Source organism: Eucyclogobius newberryi, unplaced genomic scaffold (assembly GCF_026437365.1).
Source record: "Eucyclogobius newberryi isolate DKJ021-1_F unplaced genomic scaffold, fEucNew1.0.hap1 SCAF_20, whole genome shotgun sequence".
Lineage (NCBI taxonomy): Eukaryota > Metazoa > Chordata > Actinopteri > Gobiiformes > Gobiidae > Eucyclogobius > Eucyclogobius newberryi.
Genome location: NW_027315835.1, coordinates 17,047,266 through 17,067,710, shown reverse-complemented (window position 1 = coordinate 17,067,710; position 20,445 = coordinate 17,047,266). Strand labels below are relative to the sequence as shown.

At 41.9% G+C, this 20,445-nt stretch overlaps 3 protein-coding genes across 3 annotated transcripts; all 3 read left to right on the top strand.

Annotated features, from left to right (window-relative positions):
• The first annotated feature begins 4,479 nt into the window (after positions 1-4,479).
• On the top strand, positions 4,480-9,849 carry rundc3ab (RUN domain containing 3Ab). The gene is made up of 11 exons (XM_072455504.1): positions 4,480-4,860; positions 6,317-6,432; positions 6,515-6,642; positions 6,741-6,826; positions 6,926-7,015; positions 7,799-7,879; positions 7,954-8,119; positions 8,199-8,356; positions 8,784-8,903; positions 9,115-9,215; positions 9,279-9,849. Exons 1-11 carry the CDS (start codon positions 4,742-4,744, stop codon positions 9,419-9,421), a joined length of 1,308 nt encoding a protein of 435 aa, XP_072311605.1. The 5' UTR covers positions 4,480-4,741; the 3' UTR covers positions 9,422-9,849.
• Positions 9,850-11,135: 1,286 nt separating this feature from the next.
• LOC140368748 (protein FAM117A-like) lies at positions 11,136-17,656 on the top strand. Its single transcript, XM_072455807.1, has 8 exons — positions 11,136-11,769; positions 12,130-12,272; positions 12,920-13,015; positions 13,091-13,204; positions 14,839-14,967; positions 15,041-15,215; positions 15,346-15,511; positions 16,252-17,656. The coding sequence occupies exons 1-8, from the start codon at positions 11,655-11,657 to the stop codon at positions 16,496-16,498; spliced, it is 1,185 nt and encodes a 394-aa protein (XP_072311908.1). The 5' UTR covers positions 11,136-11,654; the 3' UTR covers positions 16,499-17,656.
• Positions 17,657-17,899: 243 nt separating this feature from the next.
• Positions 17,900-19,769, top strand: LOC140368749 (cytochrome c oxidase subunit NDUFA4). Its single transcript, XM_072455809.1, has 4 exons — positions 17,900-18,084; positions 18,744-18,832; positions 18,908-18,968; positions 19,630-19,769. The coding sequence occupies exons 1-4, from the start codon at positions 18,037-18,039 to the stop codon at positions 19,684-19,686; spliced, it is 255 nt and encodes an 84-aa protein (XP_072311910.1). The 5' UTR covers positions 17,900-18,036; the 3' UTR covers positions 19,687-19,769.
• Positions 19,770-20,445: the final 676 nt, after the last annotated feature.

Genomic DNA, 20,445 nt, shown 5'->3' with positions numbered 1-20,445 from the left:
AAAGTACTGCGCCAGTCCCCTGTACTCTGCATCATCGTCGTCCGTGATGAGTCCGATGATGGCAGAGTCATCAGAGAACTTCTGCAGTGTCGTGTCTGAAGTCTGCAGTGTAAAGGGTGAAGATAAAGGGCGCGAGGACAGTGCCCTGGGGCGCCCCCACACTGCAGGTCCGAGTGTCAGACACAGTCCCGTGCTCTCACAAACTGGGGTTGGTCCGTGAGGTAGTCCAGGATCCACTCTGCCAGGTCATACTCCACACCAGCAGTCTCCAGCTTGTCCCTCAGGAGCTGATGGTGTTGAAGGGGCTGGGAAGATCGAAGAACAGGATCCTCACAGAGCTGCCAGGCTTTTCCAGGTGAGAGAGAAGGCGGTGCAGCAGGGAGATGATGGCGTCCTCCACTCCAATGCCAGGCCGGTATGCAAACTGCAGCGGGTCCATGACTGAGCTCACAGTGGAGCGGAGGTGGTCCAGGACCAGCCGCTCCAGTGTCTTCATCAGATGGGACGTGAGAGCCACCGGCCTGAAGCTGTTGAGGTCTTTGGCGCGCAGTGTCTTGGGCACAGGTACCAGACAGGAGGTCTTCCAGACCTGTGTTACCACCCTCAGCTTCAGGCTCATGTTGAAGACATGCTCCATAACTCCACACAGTTCATCTGCACAGGACTTAAGGAGCCTGGGGCTGATGCCATCAGGTCCTGCTGCCTTCCTCACTTTAATCCTCTTCAGCTCACTCCTCACCTGTGCTGCTGTGACAGTCAGTGGTTGGCAGGGGGACTGTGTGCTGGGGGGATGGGTGAGTCCAGGCGAAGTGGGGAGCTGATGGTCCGGGGCGGAGAAATGAAGAGGAACGGATGCAGGGCATTGTCCAGCTGTGGAAGAGGGAGCATGCAGCTGTGCAGGGGGAGGGGCGGGTGACCGATCAAACCTCAAGAAGTGAGCATTTAAATCATTCACCCACTGTAGATCCCCCTCTGTCTGGGCAGGGGGGATTTTGAAGCCCGAGATGGTTTTCAGGCTTCTCCACACTCCCTGAATGTTCTTCTGCTGCAGCTGCTCCTCCATCCTCCTCTTGTAGCCGGCTTCAGCCTGCCTGATCTTCCTCCTCAGCTTTTTCTGCACAGTCCTCAGCTCCTCCTTGTTCCCTGACCTGAAGGCTCTCTTCTTCTCCTTCAGCAGAGCCTTCAGTTCACGGGTAATCCATGGCTTGTTGTTTGGAAAACACTGCACCGTCCGGGAGGGAACAATGTTCTCAAAACAGAAGTTGATGTAGTCCGTGATGCACTCTCTGATGGTGTTGATGTCCTCCCCATGGCCGTAAAGCTCAGTCCAGACAGTGGTGCTGAAGCAGTCCCTCAGAGCCTCCTCGCTCTCAGCAGACCACATCCTCACCACACGGGACACCACAGGCTGCCTGCGCATGATGGGTTCATACACAGGCTTCAGATGTACAAGATTGTGGTCCGAGCTGCCCAGGGGAGGGAGGGGGGAAGAAGAATAAGCCTCTTTGGTGTTGGCAAAAAACAAGTCCAATGTTCTATTGTTTCTGGTGGGGCAGGTGACATACTGGGTGTATGTTGGTAGAACAGAAGAGGGAGAAGCGTGGTTAAAGTCACCAGAGATGAGGAAGAGAGCCTGTGGATGCTGTGTTTGCAGCCTACAAGTGCAGGAGAGCAGTGCTTCACAAGCATATTCAGCATTGGCAGACGGGGCCACATAGACTACGATCAAAATCACATGCGAGAACTCCCGGGGCAGATAATATGGCCTCATGCCAATAGCCAATAGTTCAATATCCGAGACTTTGTAATCTCATACAGCTTACACAACTGCTGGATGAGAGTGCTCTCAAAGTTTCGTCCCTGGTCCGAGTGTATGCGTGCCGGCACACCAAACTTTGCAAACCACTCTGTGACCAGGACTTGCGCCACAGTGGAAGCGTGCTTGTTGCGGGTTGGAACTACAAGTGTGTATTTGCTAAAAACGTCAGTCATGACCAGCACGTTTTCCAGACCAGTGGAGGTCTGCTCTAACAGGGTAAAGTCGATAGCAAGGATCTCGTTTGGCTGTGAAGCCAGTAAGTGGCCCATAAAGGCGTGAGGAACCGATTGGTTGTTCTTTGCATGCTGACATCTCTCGCAAGCCTGGCACCATTGGGCTACCTCCCGTGACATACCTGGCCAATAGCACCGGGAACACAGCAAGGCCAGAGTCCTCTCTATTCCTTGGTGTCCATGCTCCTGATGGACCTGGGTGAGGACATTCTGGACCAAGGCTTTAGGCAGAAGGAGTTGATACACAGCCCCACCACCGTCAGGACGAAACACCTGCCGATACAGCAGCCCCTCTAACTCTACCAGGCGGTCCCACTGGGCCAGCACTAAGAGGGCAGTCGAAGAGAGGGCTCGTTGCTCTTCACGAGTGGGCTGTCGATTTTGTTGCCAAAAGGTCAGGATCTCCTGTATGGCGGGGTCAGACTGCTGAAGCTCGCGGCGGTCAGCAGGGGCAACTTGCGGTAGAAAAGTCACAAGGGACTGTGTTGCCTGTGTAAACATTCCTTGTAGGGCTTGTTTTAACTGCCCAGGCAGACATGTGCCCCAAGTTTCCGGTGCCACTTCCTGTAAGGAAGTGCCAGGCTGGCGAGACAGTGTCAGCATTTTGGTTACCTGAACGATATTTTAATTCAAAATCAAAAGAGGCCAACTGGGCGGCCCAGCGCTGCTCAACAGCTCCCAGTGTGTCTGAGGAGGGATGACTCAGGGGATTGTTGTCCATATAGATCACGCATTTGTGTCCTAGCAGTTACTCCCTGAATTTCTCAGTCAGGGCCCACTTAAGGGCCAACAACTCTAGCTTCATGGAGCTGTAGTTGGACATGTTGCGCTCAGTCGGGCGCAGGCCTCGACTGGCGTACGCAAGAGGTCGCACCTTCCCTTCCTGGTCCTGGGAGAGCACTGCCCCCAATCCAGCATGACTTGCACCAACCTCCAGAATGAATGGGAGGGAGAAGTCAGCGTAGGCAAAGTACCGGGGCCGTGGTGAGCTTGGCTTTTAAGGCCTCAAAGCTCTGCTGACATTCTGTGGTCCAGGGTCCAGTAGCACAGGCCGTTTCCTTGACCGTTTATCAGTCAGTTCAGCAACTCTACGGTGTTTGCTAACTGCTAAAATAATCCTTGATTTTTGGCGGAAAACATTCCTTAAAATTCAAAAAGGGTTAAATTGAAAAAGTAAAAGGTGTGCGTGTTACCTGGAGACTCAATCTACTATAATAACTTGGGTTTGACTTTCTAGGTCAGCTGACTTAGGAGCTATTGAAAAGAATCCTTTTCTTTTGACAAAAAATATTCCTTAAAAATCTACAAAGGGTTAATTTGAAAAAGTAAAAGGTGTGCGTGATACCTGGAGACCACAACTACTATAATCACTTGGGTTTGACTTTCTAGGTCAGCTGACTTAGGAGCTATTGAAGAGAATCCTTGTTTTTTGACAAAAAATATTCCTTAAAAATCAACAAAGGGTTAATTTGAAAAAGTAAAAGGTGTGCGTGATACCTGGAGACTCAAACTACTATAATCACTTGGGTTTGACTTTCTAGGTCAGCTGACTTAGGAGCTATTGAAAAGAATCCTTGTTTTTTGACGAAAAATATTCCTTAAAAATCTACAAAGGGTTAATTTGAAAAAGTAAAAGGTGTGCGTGATACCTGGAGACTCAAACTACTATAATCACTTAGCGTTTACTATCTAGGTTCGCTCATTTAGGAGCTATTGAAAATAATCCTTGTTTTTTGACTAAAAATATTCTTTAAAAATCTACAAAGGGTTAATTTTTTAGCCCAAAAGGACTATGACATCTAGGATTAGCAACTTGGATTCATGCTCAATGTTGTTGTTTTTTTTGTTTTTTTTTATAAATATGTTTATATTTTTTTAAGATAACAAACTGTACTTTAGAGACGGTCCCTAACTGGCGTACCAAGTGGCACTTCAGCGCGCAGCTTCCCGCGTCGAGCTACTGCAGGCGGGGCACACTCAGAGGAAGCTCCCGCTCTAGTTGCGGAGGCGAATATCCAACGTCCAACGTGAAACTAACTTCACCGCGGTATTTATGTGTGCATCACGCCATGACAAAAAGGACCCTCAACCCTGAACCATCTGTCCAATTCAGATTAGCATGATTTGTAACTCCGTGACCGGTAAAGCATGAAACTGTAGGTAGGCTACTGCAAAAACTGGAGGTTGTGATGCTAAGGACAGGTCCCAGAGCAGAGGACGAGTGGGTGATGATGATCAGGATGACTTGGTCAAGACTGGAGGTCAGCTATTTTATATATAAATAACCATCTGCCAACTAATAAGACATATTCTTGTATTTAATAGATTGCTATTATGATTCAGGCCATTTTCCTGGATCCCCGAGACGAGTATGACGCGCACACTCCCCTCCAGCTGATCCTGTGACGTCATAACGTCGTCAGAGAGGCGGAGGAACAGCGCAGGATGAGTGTGGGGCTTGGTTTGGATGTACCCCGCTGCGACTCGCTATGTTTTAGCCCTTCGAAGTAGGCTCCTACAAGGCTACAAAACAAAAGCACTTTTGTGCTCCATAGGCGCGGTCTCTAACATTCAAAGGCGAGTGGACACTGCCGTAGCACAGCGAGAGCATGCGGGCTGAAGCATCTCTGTCCTCTGTCCAGCAGTGAGGAGGAGGCGGCGGCCGTAGGGAGGGGTCTGCTGGTCCTGGATGAAGCCCGGCCCTGGTCAATGCTCTGGACACGCAGACATGGCCGCGGGAGACGCGTCTGCGAAGGCGGCTGCTCGAAACCTAGCCGTGGAGAGGAGGAACTTGATTACTGTGTGCAGGTCAGTCTCATCCACAAGGACAGCTGTGTTCTTCTGACAGTGACAGCTCAGCACAGCTAACCGTGTTAGCTAAACCTGGACCATTATCCTTTATCTGAACTAGAAACTCTCTATACTCCTCACAGTTGACCATTTAGCCGTGTCATCCTTATCAGTAGGATGTATTTCCCTCCGCTGATGGCGTGGTTGCTATGACGACAGCCTTCTTGGAGCAGGGACAGGCTGGCACCCCTGGGACCAGACCAGTCAGGCGCTGCAAAGACCTGTACATCAAGACAAAGTCCAATTAGCCCTTGGGGGTGGGTGACCTGAAAAGAGTTCTGCTCTTTGGCGCAGCTGAGACATGTTTTAGACAATGCTAGTTTAACATGAGACGGTATTTTTACTGAACTAGATTTAAGTCAAAATGTCCTGTCATGGTGACTACATGTGCCACTATTATAGCCTTTGCCTGAAGTCAGGACAAATGGATCAGCTACAGTACGTGGTGTATTACATGGAATCTGTTCCTTTCCCCCCTTTTTTTCAACAGTTTTTTTAAGACATGCTCAAGTGTCATTGTCAAACTTCTCATCATTTATTTGGGTCTTAAACAATTTCAAGGAACAGCAATACATTCCTCGTTATGATGAGCCTATGAGTCATGCCATGGTCTACAGTGAAAGTACCATTTTAATGACAGTGGCCCGTTCTTACAATCACAATGAAGGAGTCTTTGTAATTCTAGAACAATGACTATTGAAGACTCTGTGTCAAGGATTCCCTGAAATGTGTGACATTCTTTGAATGTCGTACAATTTAATAACTGACTGTGTCCCAATTATAAAAGTCAATTTTAAGTGACAGCTGCAGCAGCAATATAACAATCTCCTCATTCTCGTCAATGTGGTTTATGATGCAGGAATTCTATAAAATAGACGGCTGCAAAATGGATTGTTTTGACAATAATAAGATAAGATATTTGATAAACACTACTAACACACTACATACAACAATTACTTGATATACCGTATATATATATATATATATATATATATATATATATATATATATATATATATATATATATATAGACAATCCTGCTCATGACCAATGTTTCCTCACTAATGTGCTATCTTCCTGAAAGCTCATATGACTCAATTCCTCTCAGTAAATGGATTACATCCTCTGCAAGCAAAAAGACAGAGCAGACTCGTACCTTCACAGACTGACACGTTAGGCTGTATCAATCAATATCTCTTTTATGTTGCTGAAAAGATATTTGCATTTTTCTTTCACATGTTGATTCAGCCCAAAGCACTCCTGTTTCTTTTATCCATCACAAAATGTGAATGGATAAAAATATGCAGGACCAGGACTGTGACAGTCACTGCTCACAGGGACAGACAATTTACTGAGGAGCTTGTGAAAATTTAAAAAAGCTATTAATTACAAATGTATTGTGTTTCTAATGAAGGTTTTCTGTGAAGACACTGCTGGAGAAGTACACCGCAGAGCCTATTGATGATACATTAGAAGAATTTATGAACTTTGCAGCCATACTTGAACATATCCTCAGCCACAAATTCAAAAGTAACAAAGTATAGTTTGGTAAAGTGTTATCTTCCTGTTGGTTGTACAGCATTAAAATAGTATGATATGTATTATCATCCAGGCTCTGGAAGCTGGTTCGATGGCCAGCGGAGTTTTTGGGATTTCATTCGGTCGGCTTGTTCTAAAGTCCCAAACAGTTGCATTAGCAGCATTGACAATATGGAAAACATCAACACCTCAAGAGCAAAGGTAAATCACATTACTATGAAATCATATTCTGTGTCCACAATGTATTTGAGTATGTATAGTTAAATGATCTTTTCTGTATACTAAATATAAATATATAGGGTCGTGCCTGGATACGAGTGGCGCTGATGGAGAAAAGGCTGTCAGAGTACATAGCCACTGCCTTAAGGGACAGCAGAACTACAAGGTCAATACGGTTATATTACCAACAGGACTACTTTACATGTATATTGTATAATACATTTGATATATTCTCAGTTAACAGTAACTATTATTGTCACTATAGGAAGTTTTATGCAGAAGGTGCCATCATGTTGAGAGAGGAATCCAGTGTGCTAACAGGCATGCTTATAGGACTCGGAGCCATTGATTTTAGGTGAGAGCGACAGAAATATTTTTCAAAGGGGACATATTATGTCAATTAAACTTTTGTGAGCTTTAAACCTTGTTTCCTCTTCATTAGTTTCCTCAAATGTCTATTTTGATTGATTACTTAATCCTGTATTGTCCTACAACTGGGGCTTGAGTGCACAGAAAATTTGTTTTCACCTACAACCTATCCCCTCCCAGATCCCTGCAGTTGTGATTATTTGCCAAAATCTGAGTGATACATGTAGGGTTTTAAATGGTCAAATTTATATTTCAAAACTAAAACATGTTAATGACAGTGACAATGACAGTTAAAAAAACACCATAAAGAGGCGGAGCTTATCAGTTCTGTAGTTTTGACTAGGAAATCATTAGCTGTTTTAGATCAATATTACAGTTTTAATGAAAACATGTAAAATGATGATCTACTGATGTTACAAAGTACCTGAAATAACAATGGGTCGTATTTTGCTCGGGAGGTAGATAATATAATGGATCCATGGGCATGAGTGCAAACATCTCCCACACAGGAGTTGAATGCCACAGTTATGTCATTGGTTCAAACACTATCACCATAATGGACTGGCACCATCCCACTCCGATCTCCAGTGGCCAAGTACAGCCTCTTTACACCCGTGTTAAGGTCATCAAGGTCGCAAAATATCGCCCTGGCCCCGCCCCCTGGAAAAGTCTCCCGTTAACGCTATCTCCAAGGGCAAAACATGGCCCAATGTCTCCTTTAAGCTAAATGCTTTTTAATTCTTGAATGTAATAAGTCTTGGCTTTACAGTTTTTGTCTCAAAGGAGAGGCGTTGGATGGAAAATCAGCTGCTGTTATTGACTATACACCTTACTTAAAATTTGCACAAAGGTACAAACAGCACATAAGCATAATGTGGTCATGGTTTTAGTGTCTATCTAAACATGCGTGTACTCTTACTACAGTTTTGAGTATCTCAGTGATGAAGATGATCGGCGGAGTGTTGACAGCAGCACTAGTGATGACAGTATTCCTGAACATCCCTATATTCCCCTGGTCACAGACGATGAGAGCTGGAGCAACAAGTGTCGCAAGATGGAGCAAAGATTCAAGATTGTCAATGCCCAGAAGGTGTGCTCAATTTAATATTTCATTTTAAAATATGAGTTAGGTTAAATGTTTTACTGACATTGTGCATATTTGGTGGTAGGGGTATCTGGAGGAGCTTGTTCGTCTGCGTGAATCTCAGCTCAAAAACATAGAGACAGAAAACCAGAAGCTCAGGTCCAGGCTGGAAGAGCTTCAGAGCCAAACACTGAAGGAGAAGCAAGAACTGGAGGCCATCATTTTGGAGCTGCAGGAGCAGATGTACTAAGAACGAATAAGTTTATTTTAAAACATTTTAAGAACTGGAATTTAAGATGATCTTAGTGATTCACTAGTTTTTATTGTTAAATTATCATTTCTATTGTGTATTGAGATTTTGTGAATACTTTTATGACCAGATGAAGGCAAAAAATATGCAGGCTAGAGAATATTTACAGATAAAGTGTTGATTTAGTTTTTGATTTCATGATGCAGCTTTCTGTCGTAAAAATGTGCTTTAGGGTCCATATAGTCCACATAACAATTAACAATTACTAATATAGTACACAATTATTTTGTGGTGGATAGCCATAGTTATTCATAATTGGATAATTCTAATCAATGGTTGCAGCCCCTATAAAAAGTCAGTTGTAAGATGTATGAAGATTATGAACAATTGTCTAATTGTGTGAAATTTGTTTTTTGACAGGACAAGCTTGATACCATGTGACCCAAGCCACCTGGTAAAGAATATTTCTATTCCTTTGATTAACCAATGGCCTTCACTGCAGTCATATAACAGCCAAGAAGATGTCCGGATGTTTCGCAGGTTTGATGATTCATTTGTTTTTAATGACATATATTAGTTCTACAAGACAAACAAATTCAAGCCACAAAACTAAGTCACGCATGTTTTGATCACAATATGTATTGCATTTTTCACACAAATACTGTACTATTCAGTAAACTAGAAACAATTTACACAGTATAATACATTGTTTCCTCTTTGGAAGAATGTTGCAAACTTTTTTATATTTTAGGCGGAGTTTCCCAAGTACTGAGCTCTTGTCAGTGGAGATCAGTCTGGATTCAGACTCTCAAAGGATAGAAGGGAAACAGAACGGACCCTGGTGTACAGCCGGTATTTGCCTTTAAGTTAATTCAATAATTATGAACTGTATAAATTATGTTATTTTATTTGTAGAAAAGGACTACACGCCCTCAATGATGGGCCTGTGTGGCTCTTTGGCCTCCCTTCCCAGCTGCAAGTCCATGGCTAGCCTCAAGTCCAGTGAGTGCCTGGTTCATATCAGCACTGACAACAGTCCTGCTCCCTCGCCCAGCTAGGTGGCGCCAAAGATCCTGCCAACCTCTTTGTGACTGTTCAACATTTAAAAAAAGACTTTTTGTAAGCATATATAGGGCCCTTACTAAATCCCTTTACTTTGAGCTTTGCCAAATCCTTAAAATACAACCCACTGTTAGTCTATTCTGTAGTGTCAGCTTTGGACTGTAATGGATGAATGTTTGTGGTAGACTACTTAATATGTTATGTCCATGTCTAGATATCAATGCCCGTTCAAGTACGACAACGTCTACATCATTCTTAAAAGGATATTGCTCTCATTTGTCTGTTTTGACTATAAGTCATGCCCATTGGTGTGTACTGTCAATCATTCCCCTTCTGCCTGTTGCATAAGTCTGTCAAAACTGGGCCGAGCTGTCAATTTCTTCAAAGGAATAACAAGATTGGTTGTTGTACTATTTATTTATTTTATTTGTTTGTTTGAAAGCAAAATGTTTCTACGACACATTGAAAGCTTAAAGGGATATGAATTGCATCAAAAATACAAAGTGCTTTGTTACTATGCAAAATGAATGTTTTCTTTTTCCTAATTTTTAGGCTAATGTTTGAAAGGTTAGGGTGAAAAGTTCTCATTGTAGGGGTTTGTTTTTCACTTTTATATGTTTTAAAACAATCTCATGTTGATGCAGGGAGGATGTGTGTATTTCAAACTGCAATAAAACTGCCTTTTTTGAATAATACCTTCCTTTTACATGTTTCTTTCTCTCTCCCTCTCTCTCTGTATACTGTATACTGTATATTCTTTTTTCTTTTTTTTGCCCAAAGGACACATCAGATGAAATAGTACTGTAGGTACGATGCCCTGGTCATGCATTGTTCATGGTTCTTTTGTATTTTCACTATTTAAACTTACTTAAGGTCATAGGTTAGAACCATTTGTTTCTTAGGAGTGACTAATGCAAGGGACAGGGCAAACAGCAGCTCGAGGTCCTTTGGTAAATGAATGAAATGTATAATGAAAGAGGCACATTCCAATTAACTACTCTGGTCTGAGAAGGGGCTGACAAAAAGCATCAGTGTTAAAAGCTTGGTCAATCAATCGACAAAAGTAGCTGTCTAACACATGTTTGGGCATTTAGTTCACCTTTTGCAGCTCCACACAAATGAATGTTGGATTGGTGTTAACCATGTATATGTTTAATGTGGGCAAGGATAACTATGTTATGTTATCTTTTAACAGTTCAGCCAAAGCGTTGGCACTCCCTTTGAGACTCGTGGGTACATTTATCTCTCACAAAGCACACTGCTAAACATGCAGACAAACCACCCAAAATCAGCCGTCAAATCTTTGAATTTAACCGCATTTGCTGTAGCCTATGTCACAATTAAATACGTATTTTGGTGATTCTGGTCAAATATATGAGCTGGAGTCACACTGTATACACATACATAGAAATGTATGGGCTATTTTCATTTTTATTCTAGTTTGCAGTGTCAAAAGATGAATTGGTTGGGAAGGGGAAGAAGTAAAATGACGGGAAAACATTTAATAGTGGTCCCCACATGTAATTCAAATCAAACTGTCTTTCTCTTGGACACTTTTAAACCGTTTTGAGGCGTCACTGTTGTAGGCGGTGACAGTCTTTTTTTGCCCGTGTCCTGGAGGATTGATGGACTTTTGTCCAATCAGCTGGAGCTACGATGCTGCATTAACCAATCAGAAGTGAGAAGCGCAGCTGGGCTCGGCCCAACATAATTAAATCCACACCAGCGTGGAGCAAGTGTTTGAGAGCAAGGACCCGGAGAGGCAGCTGTGATAACTGCCAACTTTCAGGCCCGTCAAAACACGATATAATCTGATCTCAATAATGAACGGGACCTTCAGCGTTGCACAGAAGACGCGGAAGATCGACTTTTAGTTGTTTTTTTCAGACCGGAGCTGCTTCCTTTTTCGACACCAGGGTGAAATATCGCAACATCCTCACAAAGAAACTTGCCTGCTAAGCTGCTAACTCGTACCAAAGCAAGAAAAAGTGTGATTAGTGCCAATTCCACTGACGGAAACGCTCGGAAATTCAACATTATGAAGAAACCTGTTATTGGAAAATTAACCCAGGGTTAAATGTTGCTTAGATGACTCAAGACCGAAGTTTGTAAAGGAGTTTGTGATAGTCATCATTAGAGAGACGCGCAGCTATAACAGCCACACTACAAGAGAGCGCCCCCAAGCTCCAGGCAGGACCCCCACAAAATACCCACAATTCCTCCTACAAGATGTCCAGCCGAGGGGCACTGGGACAGAGCCGGGGGGCTGCCTCAGGTCTGCAGCCTCTCAAGGCTACGATTCCCTTCCAGTTGGCCTGCAAACCAAGACAAAACCGAAGAGAAGGTGAGTTGTTTATTTTTACACCAAACAATGAAATCAATCTATTGGCATTGGCTTGCATGTACTTTTAAGTAACATGGTATGCACACATGCGAACATAATCTATGTAATGCATGCCCAAATCCTAGTTATAATGAAATATTTCATGTTTTGTCGAAAATACTAACACACTATAATTCAATTTATAAACGTACTATCCAAAGTATTTCCACTTAAAGTATATTGCCTTTTGTAAATGAGTCCCTCAGTAGACTATAGGTTATGATGTTGGCATGGTATTAATAGTTAACTAAATGCTTACGTTTTTGCCAAACTGTTTTTAAAGCGTCCCCTCTGTTTGGTATAATCTTGTGTCCTCTACAGCTGGAAAGGCCAAAGCCCATCAGCAGAGTGGCATGAGGCGGACAGTGTCTCTTGATGCCATCATTGGGCCTTACCTGCTTGGACACTGGCCTAAGGAGGTGGAAACCAACAGCAGCGTGTGTCAGAAAGACAAATCTACACAGGTGAGAGAACTAGGTTGATACAGGTGATGCACCAGAAGTGACAAATCATTAAACAAAATGATTTATGCCGCTCAGCACTTAAGTATTTGCATTTATTAGAACTTAAATAGTATAGCGCAAGTGAGATTTCAGAAATTTGTCAAAGTTGAATGCATGTCCACAATAGTGCCTGTGCAGCTGTGATTGAAGGAAAAACTGTATTATGACATAATGTAGCAGGATACTTTGCACATTTTGCTGAGTACAGTCGAGATAGGGGAAGGGAGTGTCAGTTATTACACAGTAAGAACCACAGCCATGAGAACGGTCCCTGGTGTCAGCTGACAAAGCCGTTTTAGCTGCACCCATCCTCTGCTTGGGGTGCAGACACTCGCCACTGCTCTACACTTGCCCACATCCTCTGCCTTCTCTGTTTTTCAGTTCCTATGGCCCTGTTGCTCTTCAAGTACAAACAGCAGTGAGTCTGTGGGTGTGTTTAGTGTGATATGTTGTCAGATCACGCATCAAGCATGAAGAGTCTTTGCATGCCGTGTACAGAAATATTGTCAAAATGTGGTCAATCTTTATCTTAGCTTTTGTGCAATAACTGGAACTTTACACTTTTCAAATGTTTATTTGTGTAAGTTTGCTCATTTTTATGTTTTCAGACTCCAGATGAATGGTCGGATGATTTCCAAAGCAGACAAGGTATTGGCAGCCACAAACGTTCAGCATCGTGGGGCAGTGCTGAGCATCTCAAAGAGGTCAGTATATGTCATGGATCATGTGAAATCATAATTTTATGCTCATTAAATGACTAAAACGTATTATTATTGTAGATTGCTAAACTGAAACAGCAGCTACAGCAGCGTAGCAAATCAGGAGTCTCTGGAGGCCATGATAAAGACCTGCATGGATATCCACATGGGAACAGTCACCAAGGAGCTGCACAGGTGCCTTAGCTTGTCCCAAACACATTACCTCACCGCTCACACTTTCACACATGCCAGCAAGTTAGTTAAGCATGTGTACTTTAATGCTGGGGTACCTCATTTTCAAACGATGCAATATGGAAGTGGGTTTATAGAACATAGAACTCTGAAGGTGACCAGAGAGTGAAAATAAAAAGAACACAAGTGGCACTAAATGACACATTTAAATGAGAATAAGAGTTCAACCTGGTCCAAAGTCTAAATGTTGGTTTTATTTATGTATTTTTGTCTGATGTCTATTTCCAAGTCATTCCAGTCTTTAATTGTTGACGTAGTCTCATCTTTTTCTTTTGAACCTTTCTAACTCATTCCTAGCTCTCACAAATTCTTTGGCACATCACTAGTATTCACATGTATACATTTTATTGGTAATATCCCTAAATGGCCAATTGGCTCTCCTCCCAAAGTTTCCAAACACTCATAACTACTGGTTTGAAAAGGTAAAATGTATTTTCCACAAAGTTCTGCTTTATGCTAACATAATTAATTATGAGGGAGGGAATCATTTCCCCTGGCTTAAAGCAGGCTTTCTTAGAGTGGGTGCTGTGAGTGCAGGGTGCTGCAGAAAAGTGTAGAGTTGATGGAATTAAAAGATTATAGACAATAATTGATTTAAATACTTAAATGCCGCAAGTGATTTCAATAAAATGCAATTTGAGTCGTATTTGACCGAAAAATCCAAGAATTAATTTAAGAAATACATTTTGGCTGAGGGGGCGTGGCGTTACACAGCAGACAGTTGTGGAAAGCAGTGCTTTCTCTCTTTGCAGAGCACATGTGATGAGCGCAGGGAGACGTGAAGCACAAACTTGCACCAGAGAAGATTGAAATGTTTTAACAATTTGTATTTAATGTAATCCAAGAGTCTTAATTAATACTTTCATGCTGTGCGGGCAAAATTCTGATGGAGTAATTCAATAAATAATGAAACGGAACAGCAAAGATTTTCAATTAAATTCTGAATATGAAATGATTCAAAACTTGCACAACATTATCTTGGACCATGCCAAAAATAAATGCTTTAAAACCAGAATTCAAAATAGCCACTGAGCCTCATGGCCGCATGTATTTTATCTCACAAGATAAACCTCAAATCTAAGTGAGCCTGTTAAGAATGAAATGCAACTTAAGGTGCCTCAGTTTAGGAACAGTACATATAAGAGTGTATCAGTGCTGAAATGTTTGAGAACCACTGCCTTTTATAGGCAAGATTATACTGTATGACTACCATAGACTTAAGTGATGTAAAATGTCTGAATGAGGCAGTGGTTGAAAGGAAATGACATGTCATGCAACACTGAAGCAACAGGAAGGCCAATACATCATGTTCTGCTTTTGAGAACGCAAAATGCAATCTTGTCACTGCAGCAAGTTTGATGTGGAGGTTTACTGAGTCATTGTAAATGAGCTTTTAGAAATATTTCAGAATTGATCAAATGACAATACAATGTGTTTTAAAATGGTTGCTGAAGATTTTGTACTTCCTAATACAAAACTCCTGATTTATAGAGCACAGAAGTATGTAGAAATGTATTTGTGTGATAAATGCGATGTGGGTGTCTTACAGGTTGTGTACATGCCATTTCTCTTTTTAGACAAAGCCAATTCCAATTCCCCTTGCCCCTTTATTGACACTGGTCCCAAGACTTCGGTGCAGTGTGGAGGGTCTCAATCAGGAGCTGGAAGGCATGTTCATCTGCCAGCCATCACCTGTACTCCAAAAGGTACCTATAAACCACAGTAAACTTGAGAGGCTGCTCTTTATCTGCAATACAAATGCTGATTATTATTTGACAGTTTCTGGAAGTACCAGATGGACACCGCGCCCCTATCCCATCCCACAGCTGTAGCAGTGGATCCCAAAGTGACCATGCCTCTACACCCTTCTCTTCATCCTCCGCCTCCTCTTCGCCCTGCTGCTCTCCCATGGGCATATCCACGTCGCCACCCACTTCTGAGGACATGCACCAAGGTTAATCAGCGCTAACCTTCTTGCATGTTTTGTTTTTAGACAAAACAACAGCTGTGTGCTGATTGTGGCTCACCAACGTTTTCACTTGTATTATAAAGTGACAAGAGAATGTAAAAAAGCTTATTTACAGGACTAATGGAAAGTACAGCGATGTGGTCCATGTCTTCATCAAGCACCCAGAATGAGACTGAGCTGTCCCTGCTGATGTCATCCTCTCCTGGGCCCAACAAAAGCTTCTGCTTTCAGAGAGAACCGCCAGAAGGTTGTGAGAAAGTGAGAGTTTGGGAGGAGGCAAGGTAATGACTGGCTTTGGCTTTTTTGGTACAAGGTTGAGAATTTTCATGAAGCTCTGTTTTTTTTAGTGTTTATAAAACGTAATGGGGCTTAATAAATCACAAATGTTGAGGATCAGTGTATTGACCTTTAGCAGTCCTATTTCATGTTTTGATTAGTGCCTAATTTTAGTATATGCATAAATTAAACATCAGTAGTTTGACAACAAATTCCATACTTTTTCAAACATTAAAGGTGGTATGGACGATTTTTTTCAGCAAATTGTTTATCATATTTCCTCGTGGCGTGGCTAAATCATTTGTCCTGCCACGTATCAATCATAAAACGCGCCTATCGCTCACCTGCAGCCGCGTCAGGCTCGTCCCCACGTTTCCGTGTGCCTAAGCGCATGGATCTATCATAATATAGTTCCCTCAGTGTACGGGGCAAAATGAAGACGGAGAAAGACAGTTTGAGCTGACGCAGAAGTGGACAGAAATCTACGTGAGACGAACGATGCGATGCGCTCCGTTGCGCTAATAAACAAACGCACGTGTGTGTATCAGTCCGCACGGGGGAGTGCGCATGCGCACTTCCGCCTGCGTTCTCAAATCGCCTCGGGCCAAACTTTCATCTTGTATACCACCACAATACTGAACACTACTAAAACATTACATTGCTGAAAGCATTGTTTATTGCTTTGAGCTCTTAACAATCGGTGTTATTGCTCTGAATTCTGACATATTTGTCATGTTTCTTTTAGCACTGTGGATCAGCTCAAACCCACTGCCGTTGCCTCTTGTCCAGACCCCAACAAGGTAAACTTTGCTCCCCACGGCGGCTCCGCGTTCTGCCCTGTAAGCCTGCTCAAGCCCCTGCTCCCCTCCATGGACCTGTTGTTTCGCAGCCTCTCGGTGTCTCCAGCGAGCAATTTGACAGACCAATCCACCAGTGCCAATGCCCCTGTTGGCTGTGCGCTGGAGGCCTTTGGGGAGGGCCTGGCTTTCTGATTACATCAACTGTGGGATTGGGTTAATGGGCTACCTAGGAAAAATGATGATGAACAGCACAAGTGGTGGTGCTTCTTCTTAAGACATGACACACAGGGCATTGTTTTCCATGATTTATGGCCTCTTCATTTTCCAAAGATATATGTTGACATTACTGATTATTCGGAGTTTACTAACTATAAAAGAAATTGAAATGATCCAAAGAATGTATGACAATGTTTCAATATAGAACTGCCCTGCACACAATAACAAACCCAAAATCCCATTTCCTTTATTCAGTTTGTTTTGCCTGAATCGACTTGACTTTGCCCCAGTGGTGGTGCACAAACTATGACAAATCCGTTGGGTACTTTTAAGTTACCTAATTATAAATAATGACAATATTAAAATGATCACATATAGACTGGAGTTATGGGTAAAATTGATACCTAAATCTTCAGCGTCTGCGTTCATGCTTTGACATTTTTTTTTGTAAAATGTAATTCTATTATTGATGGATCCTCTCAATCTGCTGTACAAACTATAAGCTTCATGTTGTATAGATTTGAGTTTTTCGACATAGTTGACTACCTAACCAGTTTTAGTGGTATATAGTTATAAGCCTTCTTTGAAGATGCTCTTTGCTGACAAGTTGATGTCCCAATAGTTTTATTTCTAGTAAATATGTTTGCACAATTTGAACTGCACCATTTCAGTCTCAAGTCGTATTTTTATATTCACATTTATACTTTAAATGTAAGGGTAGTAATGTATATTTTTCTACATCTTTACCAACCTGCAACATAAGCTAAACTTGTTACTTTGCTAGATGTGTTGTGCCAGTATACTTTAGGCAGGTGTTTAATAACTTTGTATTGGGTGAATTTTTATGCACTTCCAGGAAAGGGTTTTTACGGAGATGGTATTACTTCCATACGTTGGTCCTGAGTTTACAGTCTGACAATGTCTGAAAATGAGTGTTTGCGAATGGGATCTTCCGACTAGTCTTTGTTTTATTTACATGGTGAACTCCTAATGCATTGATTCACCTAGATATGTCTGTTTAAATGTTTGAACTCTTGTGGATGTTGGGAGGTTATCTCAGGTTCTGTGTCTAGCCCAATTCCATATTATAATGGTCAAGTGTGTTGCTGAATATTAAATTTGTCATAAGATTCCTGTTTTGATTCTGCATTTCTGACCATCCCGGGTCTATTGTTTACTTTTTTATATATATATATATATATATATAATTTAATATTTTTATATATATATAAAAACAAAAATCGTCTACGGCTCAGTGAATGATCCCTGTTTTCTTTCAACAGAAGCTATAGAAAGTGCTGTTTTTGGTGCGAGTAGCGGCGTGTTCTTGTGCCCTTTTGCTCTGCCGCATACGCCGCTGGCACAGCCCGTGCAGCTGTCATGATCAGGCGGGATTGGCTGATCGGGCTGGAGGTGGTTCCGCGCGCACTGGGCTTTCTGGACTGCTATAGGAAACACCGGCAATACCCGCAGAGGCTTTATTTTTGTTAAAGGAAACATATATATTGTCAGCCATGTCAATGCTTGCGGTCGTGCGCAAACAGCTCAAGAATCATCCTGCCGTGAGTATTTTTCCACTACTCCTCCATATTATTCAGCAAAAGAGCCGTGACATTGAATTGTCTGGTGTGGAGGACGCCGAGCCTGCGCTCCCTGTGAAGAAATGCACCCATAGACTGCCAAGGATGAAGGGCCAAATCATCCTAGGACTGGTCAGTTTGTCTGTGTAAGCCATGCACTGACATCTGGCTGAATATGCTCCCTTGCAGCATGTCAGGTCGGCAGGTCCATAGATGTTTCACTGTATGTTCAAGACGCGCGTGCCGGTCCTATGTGCGCCATTATAAGGGGACTGTAGCGGCACGTAGCGTCTGTCAGGTCTTTTTACAGCCGTGATAGACCAGAATAACACTGTACCTTTGATCCAAGGGCGACTGGGTCAAACTGATTACGCAGTATGGCCTACTATTCAGTCTTTTAAATATTTAAAATGTCTTTTGTATTATTTTCTTGATTGGAAGACTAATTTAGCCAGGTTCCTACTGCTTGTTTTGTATATTGTATGAGCTCTGTTTTAGTCTGTCTTATAGGTCTATAGCCTATGTTTGTGAGTCTCCAAACATTAATGATGATATTAATATTTGATCAGTGATAGCAACATGTCAGCCTTTATTACTCTTCTCTCACTGATAAACTCATATTTGTCCCTGTTTTTACACAGCTCATACCTCTCTTCATCTTCATTGGTGGAGGTACAACTATGAGTATGATGTACCTGGCCCGGTTGGCTCTGAAAAACCCTGATGTCTCGTAAGTTATTCCATGCTTTCACAAGATGATCACCTCATGCATTTTCCAACATTGACACACTTCTCTTTTGTCTAGATGGGATCGCAAGAATAATCCTGAACCCTGGAACAAGCTCAATCCAGATCACCAGTACAAGGTATATTGCTGAGGTGGAACTTGAGTCACTATTTTGATGACTTGATCAAATTAGAATCAGAAAACACATTTAGCAACCGTTAAGGTGCAAGATAAAATGATAAATAATAAAATAATAATAATTGCAATGTCAATAGAATCAAATATGGCATGCATAAATTAAGGACTTAGACTTTCTTTTCTTTGACTTGGGACTTGACTCGGACTTTACGCCAAAGACTTCAATGTACTTGAGACTTGCAAAACAAGGACTTGGTCCCACCTCTGGCATATTGTACGAGCACTTATCTGTCATAGTGGATCATTGAGATTCTTGGGCCACATTATAGCAGTGTGCCAGGAAAGAGGGGCACAGATCTTACCCGGCAAAATCAAACAATTCTGTTTATACTCTAAATAAAATCCTAATTGATGCTGGCTGATATTTGAATTTCTGCCAATTTTGTATGTGCAAATTAGCAAAATGGGATAGGCTCCAGTCACCCGCGACCCCGAAAGGGAACAAGCGGTAGAAAATGGATGGATGGTACCGGTACTTGGAAACTATACTTAAATACTATTATTTAATTAAGCAAGCAATTAATTAGTTCTCAATGTCATTTGTTTTTTATTAAACTAATATATTTATATTTGTGTGTGTTAATTCTGTTTTCTCTTCCTAGCTTTTTGCAGTCAACATGGACTACTCCAAGCTCGAGAAGGACAGACCAGACTTTTAATCTTCCATTATCTATGTATCCTGTATGAGAATAATTTGCACTTTATGGCCCGACCCAAATAAATTAATATATTGAGTGGACAATGTTTTAAGCTTTTTTTTTTCCCTATCGAAAAGTGACTTGACATTTGTGATGTAAAATGTATTCAGGCAACAACTACCTGTCATATTTTGTTATTGTTGTAACTTGTAAATCAAATGTTGATTATTAAACAGATAGTCTCAGATATAATACATTTATTGTTATGAAAAAAATAGAAATAAATCAGCAAATAAATTGTAAGGTTGTAAGGTGTGGTGTAATCAGAGGAAAAAAGAACCAAGCATTTTTTTTGTAAGCCAAATCAGTAGTAAACAATGGACTCAAGGAGAGTCACTGTTTTTGAGAGAAACGTGTTGAACCTTACCATTGGGCTATTTGCCATATCAATCTGAATCCTTTCAACTGATATAAATAAATCATATTTGGGGTTGAATAAAGACACAAATTTCTGACGCTATTGTGCAAAAAATAATTTGCCCTTGGTTTTAAAGAGACAATGTTGCACTTTGATGGGCATAGGTCTAATAATTAGCGAATTAATCTAAAACCAGGTCAACAAATCTGCAATCAGTTTAAAGGCAAAAGCTACCACAGAATTCTGACCTGTTCTAGCTTAATTCATGTGACCGCCACCTATTTTATTGTGAAATAAAGATCCATGATACAGATCTACGGTTCCAATGGTTCAGTGTTTGCAGTACAGGCCAACAGTCAACA